The sequence below is a fragment of the Lepisma saccharinum genome, chromosome 17 (genome assembly GCF_977018435.1).
Source record: "Lepisma saccharinum chromosome 17, izLepSacc3.1, whole genome shotgun sequence".
Lineage (NCBI taxonomy): Eukaryota > Metazoa > Arthropoda > Insecta > Zygentoma > Lepismatidae > Lepisma > Lepisma saccharinum.
Window position 1 is genome coordinate 4,960,887 of NC_139245.1, and position 21,017 is coordinate 4,981,903.

Genomic DNA, 21,017 nt, shown 5'->3' on the forward strand with positions numbered 1-21,017 from the left:
CAAAAATGCACCCAAATGCATCAAATGTGAATCTGATTCTTTGAAGAAGCCATAAAACACACTTTAGTGCATCAACCGATGCATTCTGGTCCATCAATCAATAAGATGCATTTAGTTCTCTGAGTGTATCTGCGTCTCTACAGTGATGGTAGAAGTTGCCATTGAAAATTTGCTATTAAACTCCACTTATCGACGTAGTTAGGCAACACACACAACGCCTTGCAGGGAAGTGAGTATTTCAAGATATAGATGTCCCATCTTTATTGCCGGTGATTGTACATGCAACGCACTAGCCACCATCATGAATTTTTGTAAAACGAGCTTTCCATTAACGACACAGAAACATTAAGATTAAACCACAACTTGGCAACACTGCTACTTAACTGGTTTCCACTCATTGCTCTCATTCCAGCAGATAGTTTTGCCTTTACTTGCAAATAAGTTAAACATAATTTTAATTAAGACTATTTTAGTGTGATTGTGTTCAGTTGTGCGCCATTTTCTTTTTATGCCCGCACGCTGCAACACTGCCACACAGAATCCTATACTGGTTTTCGTGGATCGTTTCATCTCTGGCATGTATTACGTCATCAGAACAGAACAAGCAATTGACCTGAACCCCAATAGTTCTAATAATCTTGGCAGCATCTTGTTTTCACTTCTGTATCGTTGAGACAGGAGTAGCGGTTCGTTAAACAACACACGCTGTCTTCGAGATGATCTCAACCAATCATCAACGGAGCCAAAATTATTGTTTCAAAGTTTTGTAGGTTTTGAAGCTTTAACATTCACCATCCTGAAACTACCAGGTGTCCAGAATTAAAGTTACCCAACTCAGAGCCCTCTGTAGCCTGTTTGAGGCATCGTAGAACTCTGAAATTTGGTGAATCCACTATGCAGACCATGGGGAAGAGGATGGCGATAAAAATAGTTCAATTTTCCGCCACCAGGTTGAAATGTGGCGCTGTACTTCCATGATGGGTTGTACAAATAATCACGTTAAGTGATTTAGCTGAGTTATTAATTAGAAAGACATTTGTTACTGGATGGAAGTTGCGAGAAAATACTCTCGTTTACTGCAAGATTGCAAGGTAAAGGCAAATCCATAACCAGTTTACGTCATTATTACAACCCATCGTGGAAGTACAGCGCCACATTTCACCCTGGTGGCGGAATATTGAACTATTTTTTATTGCCATCATCTTTCCCACGGTCTGCATAGTGGACTCACCAAATTTCAGAGTTCTACGATGCCTCAAACAGCCTACAGAGGGCTCTGAGTTGGGTAACTTTAATTCTGGCCACCTGGTACATGACCTATTTCACCCACACGCAATAAATGACCAGTCGCTTGAACTAAAGCTAAGTTGAATATATTACTTATTACTTATGGAGTTTAGTGCTTCCTTGCCACACTACAGTCCCTATGACATTGACGTCATACATCCAGGAACTCTAAGCACACCTAACTGGCACCACCTCTGTAACAATGTACTGTGTATTGAGAATGTGCTTATCACGGTATTAAAGTGCAAACAATGTTCAAATATTGCTGGGTTTCTCGTTTTCTAATCTTCGAAAATGTGTTCGTGCTTTTCGGAGTGGGCTGGAATTGTAAAAGGTGAACATGACAGTTTCCTTCTAAGATGGGGGATTGAGGCGGGGGGGGGGGGGTCACACAAAAAAAAATCAAAGTTCTTCAAAATGGTGATCAGGTATCAGGTGTCTCCAGAGTTCTATACAGCTTTCATTTAAATATTTTGAGTTTCTTAAATTTTTTAGGAGGGCGTCATCAGCTCCCCCCTTGCGTACGGCAGTGGCTATAGACAGAGAGATGAAAATATCAGGAGAGTGTTGTTTTCTTGGAGCAAGAAAACGTTTAGTTTTTTCGCCATTTTGAAATACTATAATGTAGGTTGCTCAACTTGTTGCTATCCCTGCTACGTATTTTTCTTTTTTCCGAAACACAGGAACATGTACACTCCCCGATGGCGCAGTGGTACCGTCATCGCCTTGTGATCAAGGGGTCCTGGATTCGATTCCCGGTGGAGGTACAGTGGGATCCATGAGTATTACCGTTCAAATTGTCCATCACCATGTTCGTGCACTTTATTTGACCCAATAAGAGCTTCAAGAATTAAAAGAAAGCTCAAAACAAGCTTTTGACAACTTCTGCAACAGCATACATAAAAATCCATCGCTTAAAAACACACAGGATGTAAGAGAAAAATTGATGAAAATACTCATGGACAATTTGCACGGTAATACTCATGGATCCCACTGTACATAGTGGTTCGGATCACACTTTAAATTGTAGGCCCAGTCCCGATTAGCCTTACTGTGCATAAGGTGGACTTAAAACATCTAATCAATCAATCAATTAGTACTCTGGCAGTTTGTTTCTTCATACAGCATATCAGGGTGCGAAATCATTGAAAACTGGTGGGGGGGAAGTTCTTAATCTATAAACCCCCTCCCCACAAACATATGTGTGAATTATACAATATTCATACTTGTAATGTTATTGAAAATAAAAATAAATTACTCAATTAAAATATATTATTATTATGATTATTAATTACATAAAGGAAATTAATTTGTTACTTTTATACATATCAGATAGTGTCGGTTAAGTATATTAATAAATTATGAAATAGTTGAAGTGGTTTTATTATGTGTAAGTTTTTGTTTAGTTTGTGAATTATGGTAATATAAATCAATTAGATTTCATAGTTATTATTTTCTTGCATTCTTGTTTTACTTCTATTGTGCGTATTGATGTACATTTGTTAATGATCTCTTGAGTGAGAAAGCATTCAATACTCACAACTACACTAATTTGTGTGTTTCCAATATTATTCTTAGTAAAGTATGCTTGGAATTAAAAGTAATTTCTTATCAATTGTTTGTTATAACAAAAACTCTTCCCCCCCCGGAAATTTTTGGTGGGGGATTTTTGAGGGCAAGATTGTTGGTGGGGGAAATCCCCACAACACAACTTATTACTAACTTTGTTGACCCTGTACCCCTCAGATTACTGCCCTTCTATTAAAAATTGGCAAGTGATAAAAAGTCATTTCTAGAGGTAGGTGCTCACACTACGAGCTGGAAGGGCAAATATCTGCCTGCATATCACTAAAAATTAAGAATATAGTGCACGCAATATATAAATTAACACTGCTCTACACACACACGTTTTTCAAAATGTCCTTCCTAACGAGTTACGCAAATATGCCCCTGAAAGGAAGACCTGATTGCATGTCTTCACATGCACCTTTACGCACCAGAATACACACACAGCAGGTTAAATTGTGAGCAATGTCAGGCGATTACTACTACTAATTTTCATCCATTTGTTAGTTAGGATTTATTCAGGAGATAAGTTTGCGTTATAACAACAGGGAATTTTCATTAATAGCGATAATTTGGATATTTCAAAATGATCTGCACTAATTCATGAAATCTACGCTCAAAATGAAGTATGTGCATTCAATGGAATCCCTTAACAAGCATTTGTATATCTTCATAACAATCTTGTAAGTAAGTTGGTAAACATGATCTAACATTCTGAAATTACTGGGGCAATTATCTCTCATTCACTCGCTGTAACGAATCCTTAATGATTGAATACAAACAACATAAAAATATGGCCAATGTTAAAGAATATAAGCATACTTACATACATATCCCAATACTTTCACTCGTTTAGAATCACTGTGTCCAGTAATTGTCGTCTCGTCCAGATTGATCCCGGTTCTTCAATGTGACATGCAGTAGTTTGAACTAATGACATTGTTAGAATAATACAACGAAGCGAAAATTTAATTTGACTGGGCCACTTCAACAAACTAGTACTGGACTCCCAGATGTTCGGGAAACTTCTGAGTCGCCTCACACATGTCTCGGGTGGGTTGCACGTTAGCGATAGTGGCTTGTTATCAAACACGAAGTCTGAAGAAAACTACACGAACTTCTTAAGCCTGATCCACACGTAATGTTTTACCGTCAGTCTGGCATGATCAAACAAGACATTACGCCAGGACCAGGCTTAAGACTTTCGTGCAGTTCTCTTCTGTATCTTGTAACTTTTGCCTAAATTAAATTATTTGTATGGTATCATGGTATTGTGTGGTAATTTACTCCAAAATTAAATGTGAAGTATTTCAAATTAATGGGTGACTCTATGTTTGTGTGTATGTCTATAAATATGTTCCATGCTGGCCTTAGTGGCAGCACATCGCGCCACGACGCCAGGGGTCCCGGGTTCGAATCCCTTGCTGGGCATGGATGTTTGAGTCTCCATTCACCAATTTCTAAACGTAATCACTGATCCTTATCTTCGCAAATTAACCTAAAGTGGCACAAAAAAGCGAGGTAAAATAAAGCAAATTGTTACGTACCCAATAGGACCAAGTAATGTAAATAGTTTGCTAAAGAGGAATAGAGATGACAGCACCAGGCGTGCAAGATTAAGAATTAGCATAATATATGTGAATAACTTTATAAATAAGAACAAAGCAATATGGAAAGATGAAAAACAATAGAATCTATTATAAGAAGACAAAGTATAAATATGAAAGAAATAAATTAATGTATATACTTGATAAATCAAAATAGTGATCATATGTACTGTAAATTGATCAGAAAACTAAAGAAGTCAAAGTACTGTTACGAATTTGTGTCTGAACAGATCTTGAATCTGTCTGATTAGATTTACCTTTCCAATAGTGGAAATTTTGTTTACCCCAGTCGACGCCCCACAGCACTTTTGGTTGCGCGTGTCAGTCGTTTGGCACCAAGTGCTCCCTAGGTTGGACATATTTAGTGTTGGCGCGTTCCAATCGCATCAACAGGGGAGGAAATTAATATAGTTCCCAAAGCCTAAGGGGAAAAAAAGCTGTAAGAAGGATAAAGTAATCTCGAAATCGTAGAAAAAGTGGAAATAGAAGGAAATTAAGAAGAAAGTCCATATCCAAACCATCTACGAAGAAGGAAGTCCAGGTCCAGATCGTCCATTAAGAAGGAAGTCCAGATCCCGACTGTATATTAATAAGGAAGTCCAGGTCCAGAAGAATATTCAAATCGAGAAGAGAAATAATTAAAACATATTGAGATGAAATTGACTGTGAATGAAAATTACAGAAGAATGTAGCTTATTATGTAAATATTCTGATTCCATGTATCCTATGTTCGAATAATATATACCTTTAAACGTCTCCATTGGAAGCCATCCTGTCGGGTTTCGTTGTCTACAAAGAACCCTGTAGATATTCTAGCTGAAGTTTAAAATTAAGATTTATGTACCTTTGCACAAATGGAGGTAGCAAAATCAATCAATCAACTGCGACGCTAGAGGTTCCGTGTTCAAATCCCGGCATGGATGTTTGTGAGTGTTCATTAATCAAATTCATCATATTATCACTCATCTCCAAATTCGCAAATTAGCGAAAAGGCACAAAAGCGAAGTAAAATAAAGCAAATCAATAAGTAAATAAATCAAATATGTTCCACATTCTGATGAACGGATTTATTATTTTTATTAACTGCTTGCTTTACCATTTCTTTAATGTTTCAATGAAATCGTTAAAAGCACTCCATTGTATCTATGACTGTATGAACTTTTGTGTTTGTGTGTAATGACTTCTTTCGTTCGGTGCACAAAAGTTACATTATATTTTTGTACACCCAACGGCAAAATAAATAATAGGCGAATTGTCCATCACGGTGCTTTTCCCACAATGATGACCATGTATTGAAATAACAACGTGAAGAAATAGAAGAGAACATCTGCTCCACATCAACAGGATTCCATTTCTTAAAACAATAACAGGACATAAAAGAGAACGAAAATAGTCATGGACAGTTTTGCCTACTATTATCTTTGCCGTTAGGTGTACTCGAAATATTATTATTATTTGAGATTTTTATTGCTGCCTTTTCAGGATCTACCAAGTTCTGTGTTCTGTGTGGGTGAAATTCCTTGGGATTGATTTGGAGCTGAGGGGAGCGGAAAATGCCCGCAGATGGGAAGGACCAGTGGTTCTTGCTCTCAACCACCAGACGGCGCTGGACACACTGAGTAAGGCATCAGTCTAGTACTCTATGTATTACAATCATTTTTTTCTTATGTACGTAGGTAACCATTACAGCTGAATACATTTCCCGCAATAAATTATGATCTAGAGTACAATGTATAAAGCGCCAATCAGTTTCGACTACTCAACTAGCGATGCGGCAGTGCTTCAGTTGAACAAGACTTGGGATTGTCTTCCAAATCGCTCCGTCATGGGATCAAATCTTTTTAATGTTGTGTGATATTCCACCCTTCTGCATCACTGGGCAAGAGTAACGGACAACTGCATGATGGCTTACTCAAAATTTAATTACATGTAGCAGAAAAACAAAGTAACACTTTCCTCAAATTCTTGCCATGAGTTGAACGAGTAAGTATTTTGAGTAACTTGCATTGGTCACGTTTTATCGTACTCTGTCTAACTTTTCTATCATCTCTGTAAAGATTTCAAATTGTCTGGCTGCATGGCGAAAACTGCCTCCCAGATATTTTAGTGACTGAAGATGTTTGCTTTCAAACAAGGGGTGCAAGTAGATATTCCAGACGGAAGCATATCTTCAGTTAGGCATGCTTAAGACGAAAGCATTTTCCTTAATATCTTTATTAAGATTTTAACATTTTCTAAAATAACTACCCTGTGAAAAACCGCATGGATTTGGAGGTCTTCGATAAAATCTGTAGAAAATAGGTGGATCTTTCTTTGGGTTTTGTCTCTCATATGCATGGGCGTAAATTGGGACGTAACTTTGAAGCGGCAGAATTAAACTGGGCCTAATTTCGTGGGGGCAGAATTAAACTGGGACGTAATTTTGAGGCGGCAGAATTAAACTGGGGCCAATTTTGAAGGGCAGAATCAGACTTGGGGCCCAATTTTGAGGGACTAGAATCAAACCTGGGGCTTAACTTTGGGGGAAGAGACTCGAAAAGTTTTCCATTCCATAAAAACAGCGTGGGGTGGGGCAAGTGCCCCTCATATGTGTCAATTCATAATCCATCGTCATAACACGAAATCCACATAGAGATTAGCAAACCACATTATACAGTTAAATGCAAAATAACAATATATTATATTTTGATACTTAAAATTGAGCAACATTTTAAAGATTTGTATAGTACGTATTAATTTATAATTAGTGTTTTTTAAGTCAGAATGCTGGGTACATTATCAGGCAGCTGGCAAAAATGAGTTCAGCAATTTCGATAAAATAACATCAGCTAATAATTAAGAGAAACGTAAAAAGATCAAAGATCAATTACTTACGTGTGTGAGTATGAAATGTCGATGAAAGCAACGTTTTAGAATAGGAAACGCGCGGTTTTAGATTTGAGTTTTATTAATGCGAAGGTTACAGCTACAATGCGGGTTTTTTCCAATAAGTGTTTTTACCGTAATCTTTCACCTGTATCCTCAACTAAAACTTTTTTAACGTGACACCATGTCAGGTGTCTAGGAATACGTATTAACCTGAAGAAGTAGGCAGTCGTGACCTCTGAAACGTTGTTTTGATCGACATTTCGTACTCACACCAGTAAGTAATTGATCTTTGATCTTTTTACATTTCTCTTAATTGTGAGTAATACGCACATCACAACATGTTAGCTACTAATTATAATTTTAAAAGCACACTAAATGTAAAACTTGTTCCTTTGATTCAGAACCCAGTTTATTGTTGCCAATATAGAATTGTTTATGTACATTTATACTAGATATGGAGGACTGGTTCTTATACTAAATACAATATGTTTATCTGTGAAATTGTAAATAGTAATGCACCCCGCGCATTCATATTGTCTTTTGTTTCTTTTATAGTGATCGCAGCCGCTTGCAGGCCCGTTCAGCCAGCCGTTGTAGTCTTGAAGAAAACTCTCTTGTATGCCCCATTTGGCGGGTTTTACTTCTGGCTCATGGGGTGCATTTTTATCAAGAAAATTAATACTCCCAAGGACAGAGAGGCGTTTAATAAACAAGTAGAAACGTGTCTGGTGACGCAGAAGGTAATTTTCTTATTGCATGAAACAAATTGACAGATTTTAGAGAAACAGAATTTTAATATTTGAACATACGTAGTTACCAACACAAAAATTCAAACATTGTACAATAGTAAAAAGTAAAAAAGCAGGTTCATTTCTAGACCGTATTGTGGAATAGGTCGAGAATGTGGAATACTATGAGATTCGAATTGTGGCCAGGGGCGTAGCCAGGACTTTATTTCGGGAGAGGGGGGCTCAACCCTTATCAGCAGCCGCCATCTAAAGGAGAAAAGTGTGTGTGGGGCTTTTAGAAGCTCTGAATTGAATTTCTCAGAATATTACAACTTATTACACAATATGTTTAATCCTGCTAAGAAAGTAAAATTAATTACCACTACGCACTATTTAAATTACATATTTGTAGGATTTTTGGGGGGTCTTAAGTTTGAATTTGTTCTCTTATAAAAATAGGAAAATGTGGCTTATAAGGTTTTTCCCCTGGACATTTCATATAACATAACATAATAAAATAATACATAGTTAGTAATCTACACACAAATGTTACGCATATGTACATTGATGTTGAATCTTGAGTAGAATTTTATTTTTAAGTCTAATCATCCCAATGTAGTAAATGCATTGTTTTTTCATGTTCATTCTAGACGTATAATAATAAACCCACTTCAGTCTAAAAACAGAGTTTAGTATTAGTTATTAGTTATTGTAAGTGAGAAGTCAATATCTGGTTGTAAACTTGCAATTCTATTCAATTTTGAATAATTGAGAATTTTTGTACTCTCTGTTTTGGCTAGAATTCACTTACAGCAACAATTGTAAAGTATATATAAATGGTGTTATCTATAATTTCATTTTTTTTGTTTCTGCAGTGTAGTGTGGTTGTTTTCGTTGAGGGCAAAAGGGCTGGGGTAGCAGTCGAGACTTTCCTGCCCTTCAAGAGAGGAGCCTTTATTTCAGCCATCACAAATCACGTTCCAATCTTGCCAGTTGTTGTATCACCATATCCCTTCATCAAAGATGGAAGGTGGCTATATCGCTCAGGTAAGTTATATAAACAAGTGTGTATATTAACAGAGATTTGCTCCCACAATATATATATATATATATATATATTCCCCACAAAAGAAAATTATTTTATTCCTACCAGGGATGCACCTCTTTTTTCTCAATATTTCTCTCATTTCAAAGAACTAATGTTACTAGGGAATGGATTTTAAGGTGCAAAATTATGGAAAAGGTGGAAAAAAGGTTCTGAAAATGTTTTTAAAAAGGTGCTGATAAAATGCTTTTATTCAATGCTCTATTTTTCTGCGCCTTCTGTATATAATGCGCGCGGACGGCAGAGAGAACCGTGGTTCTGCAGAATAGGTTTTGTTGAAGTTTGTTTTTTCTCTCGCGGGTTTTGCTACATTATCTTGGGAACTATTGGGCCTGCAATGATTATATTATACAAAGTAGCTGCTCAAGAAGAGTGAAAATAATTATGTTTGTCCAATTTTTAACAAAACATGAAAGGAAAAAGGTGTTGACGCATCAAAGAGGTGGTGAAAGGGGATAAATATGCTAATTGCATGAAAAGGTGCAACAAATTTTGTTCATTTTACTTGATTTCATGTCCTAAAATGCATATCTCTAACGATCGGTTTCAAAACATCAATAGTTTTGCAAACTTAAAATACATTCCCTAAATATTACTGATATTACTCTCGTAAATTCTTAAAAATATATCTCTGGATCCTATAGTATTTACGAGAAACTGTTAATTTGAGTTGTGGATCTCACTAGTTTTGTTTAGTTACTTGCAATAGAAAATAGAGGAAACACTATTTAACATACGGGGTTTTATTTATGGGGTAACTCGTCAACTGCTGGCAATGTATTCATTTGGCAGAAAAAGGCAGTAAGAAATATGGCTGGGATATTCAACCAATCTGTTTCATGCAAACCTCTTTTCAAACAATATAAAATAATGACTGTTCCATGCCTATACATATTTAGCTGCCTAATGTTTATCAAAGAAAATATTCATAAATTCAACATAAGACACACTGTGCACAGACACAACACAAGATTCAGTTATAAGTTGGACACACTACCAACCAGGCTAAGCAAAGTACAAAATAATCACAAACACATGGGAATAAAACTTTTCAACCAGCTGCCAGGGACAGCCCACTATGCACCTATTCAAAAATTTAGAAAGGTTCTGCCAGACTGTCTAAGAGAAAAGGTTTTCTACTCAATAGTTGAATTTATTCTGCACTCAAAACAAGATTTAAATTTCTAGAACTTTTAATATGTGCAATACTATTCTCTCCATACTCACCCTATGTATTTATTATATATATATGTAGGCTTGTTTATGCTATTCTTGTATTGAGTTTTATATTTAGATATATATATATATGATATTCTTGTATTATGTCTTATATTTGTATGTTTATACTATTCTTGTATTATGTTTTATATTTGCATGTTTATACTATTCTTGTATTATGTTTTATAGTTGTACCAATGACGACATCTATTGCATTATTGTAATGCTTAATAATGAATAAACATATTGATATTGAAGATTCTCCCTGAATCTTTTAGGAGGAATTGTAAGCAGGTGTAATTTTTACTAACAATATTTCAAATCATTCTATAGTATTGTAACGTTTGGCACAACATCTTGTATAAAATAGGAGCTATATTGTATGTTTATTTATATTTTTCAATGCATGTCAATCACTGATATACATATTTTGACAGGAAAAGTGGTGGTGCACATACTTCCTCGATTACCAACAACAGGACTATCAATAGATGACGTAGATGGTCTCATAAGCAGGACAAGAGCTGTAATGGAAGAATGTTATATAGGTCTTCGAAAAGAATTTTATTCATAGACTATATCCATCATTGGTAGATTTATTTATGCACAACTGCAACATTGTTTTACCTTAATATTTAAGTGATTGATATTACTATGCAATGGATATTATTGTGGCGAAATCTGTGAGAGGCAGTTTATCATCTTAATGCATCACTAGGATGAAGCAGGATGAATATGAAACTTAAAATATGATTGTGAGAGAGGCACACTTTTGTACAATATTATCTGTTTTACTTTTTTGTTTTGTTCTTTGTTTATGTTGATTTGTAATTAATAAAACTGTCAGTTACTAAAGGCCAATAATGTGAGGATACTATTTATGAAGGGCTTAGATTTATTCTCCCTATCCTTCCTACTTCTAATGGTATTCATAAGGTAATTAACTCAATCAGCCAATTAGAATCAAGATTTTTGGATAAGAGTTAATTCGATTTTTGTATAATTTAAAGGCAGCATAAATGGTGGGGGGACAAAGAAATCGAGAGAGGGGCTATATATATATATATGTATAGCAAGAGAGAGAGAGAGAGAATCTCTCTTTCTCTCTCTCAAAAGGAAGAGAGGAGAGGAAAGTAAAGGAGGGAGGAGGGGGGAGAGAGAGAAAGAGAGAGAGAGAGAAAGAGTGATAACATGCAAGGATAGCCAATCGTAGCAGATGTGGACATGATTTGATTGATTGATTTGGTGATTTAAGTCCACTTTATGTACAGTGAGGCTAATCGGGACTGGACCTACAGTTTAAAGTGGGATCCGAACCACTATGTTCCTCCATCGTGTTTCGAACCCAGGACCCCTTGATTACAAGGCAGCAATGCTACCACTGCGCCATCGGGAGGCCCAGATGTGGACATGGAAAAGGAGCATTGAAACATGAAGGTTTGGCATGCTCAGTTAAATAAATGAATGCAATTAATGTATACTGAGCATCACATTTAGGGGACATTTGGGGATGGGCATTCAGTCCAAGGTCTCCGTCTACAAGGAGGTCTCAAGGCAAGGAGAACCTGTTTTGTAAAGGTTACCTGCCTAAACCTGGCCTTAATATACTGAATGATAAGTAGGCATCAGTGGTTTGGTGTTAATATGCATGGCTGTCAAACATTTAAGTGGGGTTGGGGAACTATGAATAAGAACAACCTACAACAAGCACTGGGGGTTTGTCGTGCTGACCCCACGTTACCCTGTAGCTGGTTGGATCATCTCCCACCACGGCATGTGGGAGTGAAGCCGGTAGTAGATGGGCAGGACCTGGCCATCACAGGCTGTTGTACCACGGGTTATTATTAATACATTTTAAAAGAAAAATGTATTTGATGTTCCCATTGTTACTACATGGCCTAAACAAGGATTTACTATTCAACAATTGAAAGTTTAAATGTTGGAATAAAAATATATACATATTCAAATGTTGCATTGAAAATGTGTTGAATTTCAGATTAAAACTTCCATGATCCACGATATTAATCATTATCTATACTTTAATTTGATTCCAATCACAACATTTTCCAACTGCATTTATCAAGGTGGGAAAACTGTGGAACATACTCCACTCTGGTCCACCCTTGGCACTACCCTTGTAGGCATATATCTACGAGGGCGATTTTTCTTGTAGTGGCAACAGCGGCATATACTCTGGGTCATCTAGGTAATCGCAGATGACCCGGCTGTATTTCTTTTTTAAAAAAAATATAAATATATACATTTCTTCGCAATATTCTTCCAAACCAATTTCGATGCATACATTTCTTTGCTTCCAGCGCGCGAATGCTTCCAACCGTTTGCCGCTGAATGTCCGGGAACCTTCTCCAGCCGGTGGACTGACTTCAGGGAATCTCACCCTGACGTCATTCCTCCCGCTTCCCTTACAACTCTTGGCGAGGACGGAGGAGAGAGGAAAGAGGGGGAGGAAACACGGCTTCTCAGGCACGGTGATTCCGTGCCCAGGGTAACCTCTTTCTTGTGAGAGTCCACCGGTCGCACCCTCAACCTTCAGAGCCTTTTCCGTTCCCTCCGCTGAACTAGGGAAAACATACCCGGTAGAGTGCGAAGAACAGGAAAATTGAATAACATGGGTAAACCAATTCTACGCTAATTTTCACTTTACATTTGCTTCTGTCTTGCTGATTTCTGTTACTTGAACATAAATTTATCAAAAGGAAAAAGCTTAAATATTGAAGATGAAGCAAAACTAAATTAAAATTCAAAGCTTAAGCAATTAAAGCACCTATATGCTGACTCCCCCCATCCTTGTATTTACAAAAATAGTGATTGTTTCTCCTCTCTAATCTTCAAAAGCAGCGAGAATACTTTTTTCACGGAACTGAATATTTTTTAAAGGGAAAGATATCAAAAATAAATTATATATATATTAGTTAATTTAAGTTGCTATATTCCGCCTCTTTAGATTAATGGTGATGAAGATGAACGAATTAAACATAAAACGAAAAAAACACATCAGGCACGTAGTCAGGTGGAGGACTCGGGGGGGGGGCTGAAACCCCCCTCCCCGAAATCCTACAAATATCTAATTTAAAAAGTGTATAGTGGTAATTAATTTTACTTCATTAGCAGGATTAAACACCTTGCATAACACGTTGTAATAATCTGAGATTCATCTTCAGGACTTCTAACCCCACTGTTTCAACTTTATGTGGAGGCTGCTAATAAGGGATGATCACCATCCTGAAATAAAATTCTGGCTCTGGCCTGCAATGATTCGAACTTTTAAAATCTGTCATTTCGAGCTCGGAAAGGGATTTTTTTTTGATCATTAATAGGGAATTTCATTCTGAGCCAGGAACACAACAACAGATGTTTGGCGCGTGAAACTAAATGCGTGTAGTCGTTGGCTTCGTGCTGTGCTTCGTGTTTATTATTTATTTAGGTGTTAGTGTTTGTCGTGATAGTGTTGTGTTAAAGGGTAATGGATGTGATACAAGATTTGCTGGTGAAACCTTTTGGAACAAGATCTTTTCAGGAGAAGTCGCAAATTGTTAATACAGGTAGGCCAGTGTCATCGCTTGAACTTATTTCTACACACAAAGACAAAAATCGGGAATATGTGAGGCATTTTTGCAAGCAAATTATGACAAAACACCATGGTTGACAGGAAGTATAAGTATTAATAAGCTTTGTTTCTTTGTTGGCCATGCTTACTTTTCGGGGCTGAAAAGAATGTATGGACGCATGGCGGATACTGTAATCTTTGCAATGCTTGTGCCAAACATGAAAAATCCAAAAGTCACATAACTTCCTTTGTTAAGCTGCAATCTTTCGCACAGACACGTATTGACGTGCAACTGGACTAACAGTGTGCTTTGGATGTGGTACGACACAAGTAATCAGGTTCTGGAGTAAGTTGAATTTTGCACTTAAATTAATATTGCGGGTTTTTATTTCACTAGTGCACATCTTTCATTTTATATTTCACAGGCTGTTTTTTATAGCTTTATAATACTATCTTGTTTTATTATTTGAAATTCTACACGTATATTAAACTGCAATAACGAGAATTAATTGATTGTGGTCATAGCAATAAGACAAACATTCAGACACAATATTCCTAAATCCAATATGGATCCTGACATAAATTGCACGGAAACTTTTGGAGTTTGAGGATCAAGGGTCGGAGATTACCCACTCGTTAGAACCAGTATACGCCACTGAGTGGCAACATGTATGAGTAAGAGACATGGAAGATACATACCTGGAATCATTTCCAATCATTCAATGTAATATCCTGCTGCTGCATGAACATGTTTCCAAACATCTGGCAGTCGTTGGATGCCATTGATAGCTCTCATTCATGCCAGTGTGCGCAGAGACTGCCCTGTTGCCGAAATGATGCTCAGGATGTCTGGAAAGAGTTTCCCCCCTCAGCGGTTCCTTCATCTTGAGAAACAAATCAAAGTTGCAGGGGCTCATGTCAGGAGAATAAGGTGGGTGCTCCAACACCTCCCAACACCATCGTTTTAGTATGTTCACCACTTGTGCTGTATGACATCTGTGTGTGGATCTGTTGCCGTGCGAGGATGCCCGCCACCATGTTCTTTCGCAGCTGATTCACAACCACTCTCAAATGCCTTGGCCCATCTGGCAACGGTACGATACGGTAAAGAGTGGTCCCCACATGCCTCGCGTAAGCCCTTGTGAATTTGCCGTGCATTCCTTCCACGTCCAACCTGAAATTTGATTAATATTTGCTGTTTTTCATGTGTGAACATTGTTCAGGGCGGTATTATACACACACTTCACTTTAACGTCTTCTACACTCTGTAAAAAAAAATTAGCATCACTGTGTTCTTATTACGGATGTTGACAATTTTGAGTTTCGCATGCATGCATCTTTCCTGCACAACTTGAAATCAATTGATTGAAGCATTGGTCTGGTATCACTGCATAGTGGTGTTATTCTTTTGTTGATTTAGTGTTTGGAGTGTCCGCTAGAGGGTGTTGCAATCAGTTACTGCTGCAAGGCTTTGTAATCAATTGTCAGACATCTGTAAAACGATTGTTAGTAGTGCAACTTGTGACGTGTTTTATGTTGCAACTACATGTTCATTATTGACAGTTTGGATACGTTATCATATTTGTGAAGTGTTCTGGTGGTGTGTAGTGTATATGAGAATGTTTTCTCGAAAAAAAAATGGGCATAAAGTGTCACATTTCACCACGTAAGCAAGGAATGGTTTTTGCTTTGCATATGGATGGTCATTCTCAGAGAGAAATTGGTCGACAACTTCAACTGCATGAATCCATAGTTAGCCGCTGCCTGCAAAAGTAACAAGAACATGGAAAATCATCACTGAGAAGTCACTGTGACAGAAAGAAAAAGACATCACCTTGACTGGATCGTATGAAAAAGGACATGGCACTGAAGAACAGAGGAATGAGTTCACGCCAAATTGCACATAAACTTCAAAATAAGGTGGGAGTTAATCTTACTCATGCTACTGTAGTATCCCGACTAAAGAAACAGGGTGTTTCTAAACACGTCCCACGTAAAAAACCCAGACTAACTGACGCACATGCAAAAGCTAGACGTGAGTTTGTCACACGTTATGGCGCATGGAATGATACAGATTTGGAACATGTGATATTTTCTGATGAAAAACGATTTAAATTGCTGGGAAATGACAGCTCAGTTAAACTGTGGATGCGGAAGGGAGAAGAACTTGCAAAATCTTGTAGTTTAGAAAGTCAAAATTTTTGTGGCAGTGTTATGATTTGGGCATGTTTCTCTGCTAAAGGGATTGGCAGGATGCATATTTGCACATGGACCGTTAAGACTGATCAATATCTGGAAATCCTGAATCGGAAAGTTCTACAAACTGCAGATCATTTTTCTGGACAGAATTTGGACTACTTTATATTTCAAGACGATAATGCAACCTGTCACCGTGCTCAGGTGGTGAATAACTGGTTTCATGATATGAATATTGAAAGACTTTGGTGGCCGCCCAACTCTCCAGACATGAATCCTATAGAAAACCTGTGGGCTACTATGTGCAAAAAACTTGGTAATCACACATACAGGTCAAAAGAGGAACTTGTGGCAGCAATTGTACATGTTTGGAATGAAATTGAGGTCAACTATTGTCAAAATCTCATTCATAGCATTCCTCGAAGGTTGGCAGCACTTAGGAAGGCCAGGGGTGGCCACACTAAGTACTAGTCAATGTATTTACTTACTATCATTTCAAATTGACATATCATGATGCATTTAAAACCTTTGTTCAATCTTTTCACTTGTAAAAATTGTCTTTGTGCGAAAACGTTCCATAAGCTATATTTGCAATAATTTTGTTATTAGTTCTGTCAAGTGCATTATGTACGTAACTATGACTTAAATAATAAAAATATATTGTACAGATATAGTGTTTTATATAATTGTTAGGAAAATAAATCGACAAGTCGAATTAAATAAATAAAACAACTGATAATTCACTAGCGAAATGCTGACGACCAAAAGTAATGAAGTGATGCTATTTTTTTTTTACAGAGTGTAACTACCACACAACAGTACTCTTCAGCAACAAACACCTACACATGATCCGTAGTACAAGGCTAGCGTATACCAACAGTGTTGCCACTACAAGAAAAATGGCCCTCTTATATCTTAGCTTGTGGACATTATGAAGTTCAAGAATCAAATCGTTTACACTCATAGCTCACCTCCTTTTTTTGCACAGTCCAAATCACTATTTATGGTGAATGTTCTGAATAAATAAAATTGTTTTAAACAACGAATTGATTATCGACAAGTACTAAGAGACTTTCATTTTAATTATGAAGTGATTTAATTAAGTTAAGTGCATTTCTATATTTTTCGAGTTTGCAGAAAATTTTCTTCAGCAATGTAAATGGCTCTCAAGTTATGTAGCTAAACCAACTAGAAAGACAAAACTATTGGGAATAATTCGGATATATTTTCCACAACTACATATAATACATATTTGTGGTAAATCGTTTTGCAAACAGTTTGTATAATGTATGTGCTATTTATAACCCATGATATGTCTAGTTTCTTTTATTGTTTTTTTTAAACTTCATCACGTTCTTCATGTTAAACTTGATATATTAGCACCATTCATCTTCTTTTCTACAAGTTTTTCAGACTCTATATGTTTAATACGATGAAATACATATTGGTTCTCATATGTGATATATGTGTGATTTGTCCATTTTAGTCAAGGAAAGTAACTGTCCTCTGGCTGAGCATGTTGAGTTGTAAACTGATTCGCAATATTCTGGGCTCGATTCTCTGCCTTCATCAATTTCATCTCATCATCATTCTTCCTCATCATTGCAATTACCTTAATGAGACAAATATTACATACTATGTATAAGAACAATATAAACTAGAGGGTATAAATAAGCCTGCTTTTCTCTGAAAAAAATTACACTAATTTTAAGAAAATGAAATTTTCTAATTACACTTTAATAGTATAATTCAAATATTCTGCATGTTACTTTAGAAAGTTTCTAGTTTTTATTTCTAGTTTATGATTTTACAAAATATAATAATAGTACAAAACTAGTAAACATTTGCTTCACTGTAATAAACATGAAATACACACAGACTTCAGAAATATTTCATACTCTGCAATTAATTCAATTGCCAATATTCCATACACACACCCACACAAACATAATATTTAGTTTACTTTTAAACTTAGGTACTTTCTTCTACAACAAATCTATATCATTTAAAAGCAAATTATTATTCTTTCCCATGGAGGCAAAATAATAAATGTCATGATAATTTTTCAGTTAGTAAATGCATATTTGTTTCTTTACACATTAGTTACTTGCATTATAGATACATCAAAAGCAGAAATACATATCACAATAAAGATGTTCGTACATGTAAAGAATATATTCTAAATTGATTGGATTGGATATATAGATTTTCATATTTTCTGTTCCTGAAGCAATTACATCATAGTTAATCTTCATAGCCCACTTTAATTTTTACTTTTTTATATAATAACTGAAGAATAGTTAAAATGAACACATGTCATTAATATATTATTATTAAAACCTATTTTTTTTTCACATTCTTAAAATTTTCAAACTCCCAGATGCTAAACACTTTTCCATTGTGTTAATATCAGCGACTCTGATTGTCAAACATATTAGCATTTCTCTTGATTATGCTGTAGATTATCCTTGTAAAGTCATTTCTTTCTATGGTCTACAATAAAATTAGGATATCATTGATTCTTACATCATATTGAATATACACGGAACTATATATTACAATTTCTAAAACGTATTATAACATAACACTATAATTGACGAAGTACATGGTTGTGATAATGAACATTAACGAAGACACAGAAACTCTTCCAATTATTATGCCAGTATATGTAATTAACAAAATGTCATTGGCAAACAAAAACAGATATGTTATTTCATGCCTTTTTTAAAAATAGATAAAAAATATTTGTACAAAGAGTGATGTGTTGAATGATATTGTTTGCAAAGCTATCCTAAGAAAAAATCCTTCATATATAAAAATAATATTTTTGTTATCATTTATAGTTATTTAGTAATTATTCTAAATACACCTAATATAAATTCCAGTCTCTTAAAATTACACATGTTATTATAATATAAATAATAACTTCAATATGAATTTGATTATACAAGCTGTCAAAAGATCAAATTTTGTAAATAACTATCCACACAAAATTAACATTCATACTATGTATGCTAATGATTTGCATGCAATGTAATACAAGAATGTACTTTTTACTTCACTATGAGTATTAAATATTTCCACATGTGCGAGATTAACAGTTAAAAATGCAATAGTGGCATGTCAGAAGCAATACATCTCAAAAATGTAAGAAAATATATAATTTCTTCTGAAAAGAGCAGAATGATTACTTTAAGCACTGTTGCCAGTGCCATTTATTTCTTTCTTCGGTGCAACTTCAATAGTCAAAGCGCCATCAACATCTTCCAATTCTTTGGAAGTAAATTTAGCTGCAATAGTTCGTCTGCCAGACACCAGAGGTGTAAGCTTGAAGCTGGTGCTAACAATTTCATTTGCTGGTATGTTTCTGAAACAAAAAACAACCTACTTTAAGAAGGTAGTCATTGGATAAAAAGCCTTTTTCTCTTACATTAAAAATGTCTCTAATAAGACAAACATAGATCAAATTACATACAAATTTCTAACATATTATTATTAATATTAGAGTATGATCTATAAGTTCTCTCATATTGTTGCTATATTATTGTTGTTATATTAAACGAAATATACAATCAAATGTAAGGTTCTAGATATGAGGTTGAATTCAAATATTCATAATGAACTGATTTCATACAATTATCAAGTACTTTATGGTGTCTGCTAAGAAATGAAAATAAACATGAGTATGATGACACAAGCTTAATGCATGAAAAGCCTTAACGAAAATGTGTTACATTTATGACACTTTAAAAACTTAGCAAAGTTTGACTAAGTTTGCCTCTGAAGCATATACAGATGCCAATAACTAGGCTTACTATACGTCCGGGATTGGCCCGGACATTCCTGGTTTTTTAGTGCTGTCCGGGATGATGTCTGGGGTTTTGAGAATCTGAACATGAAAATAGCTACCGGTATTGAATATTCACGACCAGAATTTTTGACCGGCGAGGATTGATCGAGGATTATAAGTATCGATTATACCTTTTCTTTCTTCGAGATATCGACTTCCGAGCGGTTCCATTTCCGTACTTCCGTGAGCATCTTGGTGGTCTTGCAAGCATGTGAAGTAACCAGTCTACACGTTTTTGATAATTAATAACTATTTACAAGGGCTTTGCATTTGGCAATGGGCAAAAGAAAGTGTGTATTTAACGTTAACCTGCAGCAGGAATACAAATTCTTGAAACTGTGTAACGACAGTGAACATGTGCAATGTAAACTCTGTAATGGAGTATTTTCTCTTGCACATAAAGGAAGAGGTGATATTGAAGACTACGTGAAAACAGTTCAACATAGGAGTGCTATTAATGCTACTGCTTCAGCAAACATAAGAGATTTTTTGAAGACAAAAATTGGAGTGTGCTGTAAAAGAAGCTACATTTTCATACCACACTGCTAGACATTAACTCAAGTTTTAACACATCTGGCTGCACTTCTAAACTGGTTAAAAATTTATATAACCCAAAATTTTCATCGGCAAGAACCAAAAACAAGGCAATAATTGTTAATGTTATTTCACCATATTTCGCTCCAGTTGAGAGAGTATTTTCAACTATGGGGAATATTTGGTCTGGAGAAAGAGGTAGACTTCTAGAATCCAGTGTTAAACATCTGCTGAATGTTAAAATGAATTAAGAAATTTCATGTTGTGAATTTTATGATGTTATTAAAACAAAGAAACCATTTCTGAAAAAAGTAACGTCTAGTGAAAAATACAACTGAGTCAGCTAACAGACTAGAACAGAGAAGTTTCCTAAACATCAGAAAATGTATTATTCAATTAAACTTTTCAAAATTACTTGATTGATTTTAGAAAATAACGTTAATATTTTTTTCCTTGTACAATTTACAGTATAGTTTAATGTTCCAATACA

The 21,017-nt window shown here is 35.7% G+C and overlaps 3 protein-coding genes across 4 annotated transcripts in view; 1 reads left to right on the plus strand and 2 right to left on the minus strand.

The window, feature by feature from the left end:
• Positions 1-3,698, minus strand: part of LOC146001481 (1-acyl-sn-glycerol-3-phosphate acyltransferase alpha-like) — a 122,394-nt gene extending 118,696 nt beyond the window's left edge. Inside the window, exon 1 of the mRNA XM_083138850.1 lies at positions 3,680-3,698. The gene's annotated coding sequence lies outside the window, so the exon portion shown is untranslated. The remainder of the gene's footprint in view (positions 1-3,679) is intronic.
• LOC146001479 (1-acyl-sn-glycerol-3-phosphate acyltransferase alpha-like) overlaps positions 1-11,264 on the plus strand; it is a 33,159-nt gene extending 21,895 nt beyond the window's left edge. For both annotated transcript variants that reach the window (XM_083138844.1, XM_083138843.1), the window contains exons 3-6: positions 5,943-6,079; positions 7,884-8,068; positions 8,932-9,103; positions 10,817-11,264. In XM_083138844.1, coding sequence (XP_082994970.1) covers positions 5,943-6,079; positions 7,884-8,068; positions 8,932-9,103; positions 10,817-10,953 — 631 coding nt within the window. In that variant the 3' untranslated portion in view covers positions 10,954-11,264. The remainder of the gene's footprint in view (positions 1-5,942; positions 6,080-7,883; positions 8,069-8,931; positions 9,104-10,816) is intronic.
• A 6,696-nt stretch (positions 11,265-17,960) lies between these two features.
• Tg (Transglutaminase) overlaps positions 17,961-21,017 on the minus strand; it is a 122,699-nt gene continuing 119,642 nt past the window's right edge. The window contains exon 14 of the mRNA XM_083138852.1: positions 17,961-19,510. Coding sequence (XP_082994978.1) covers positions 19,336-19,510 — 175 coding nt within the window. The 3' untranslated portion in view covers positions 17,961-19,335. The remainder of the gene's footprint in view (positions 19,511-21,017) is intronic.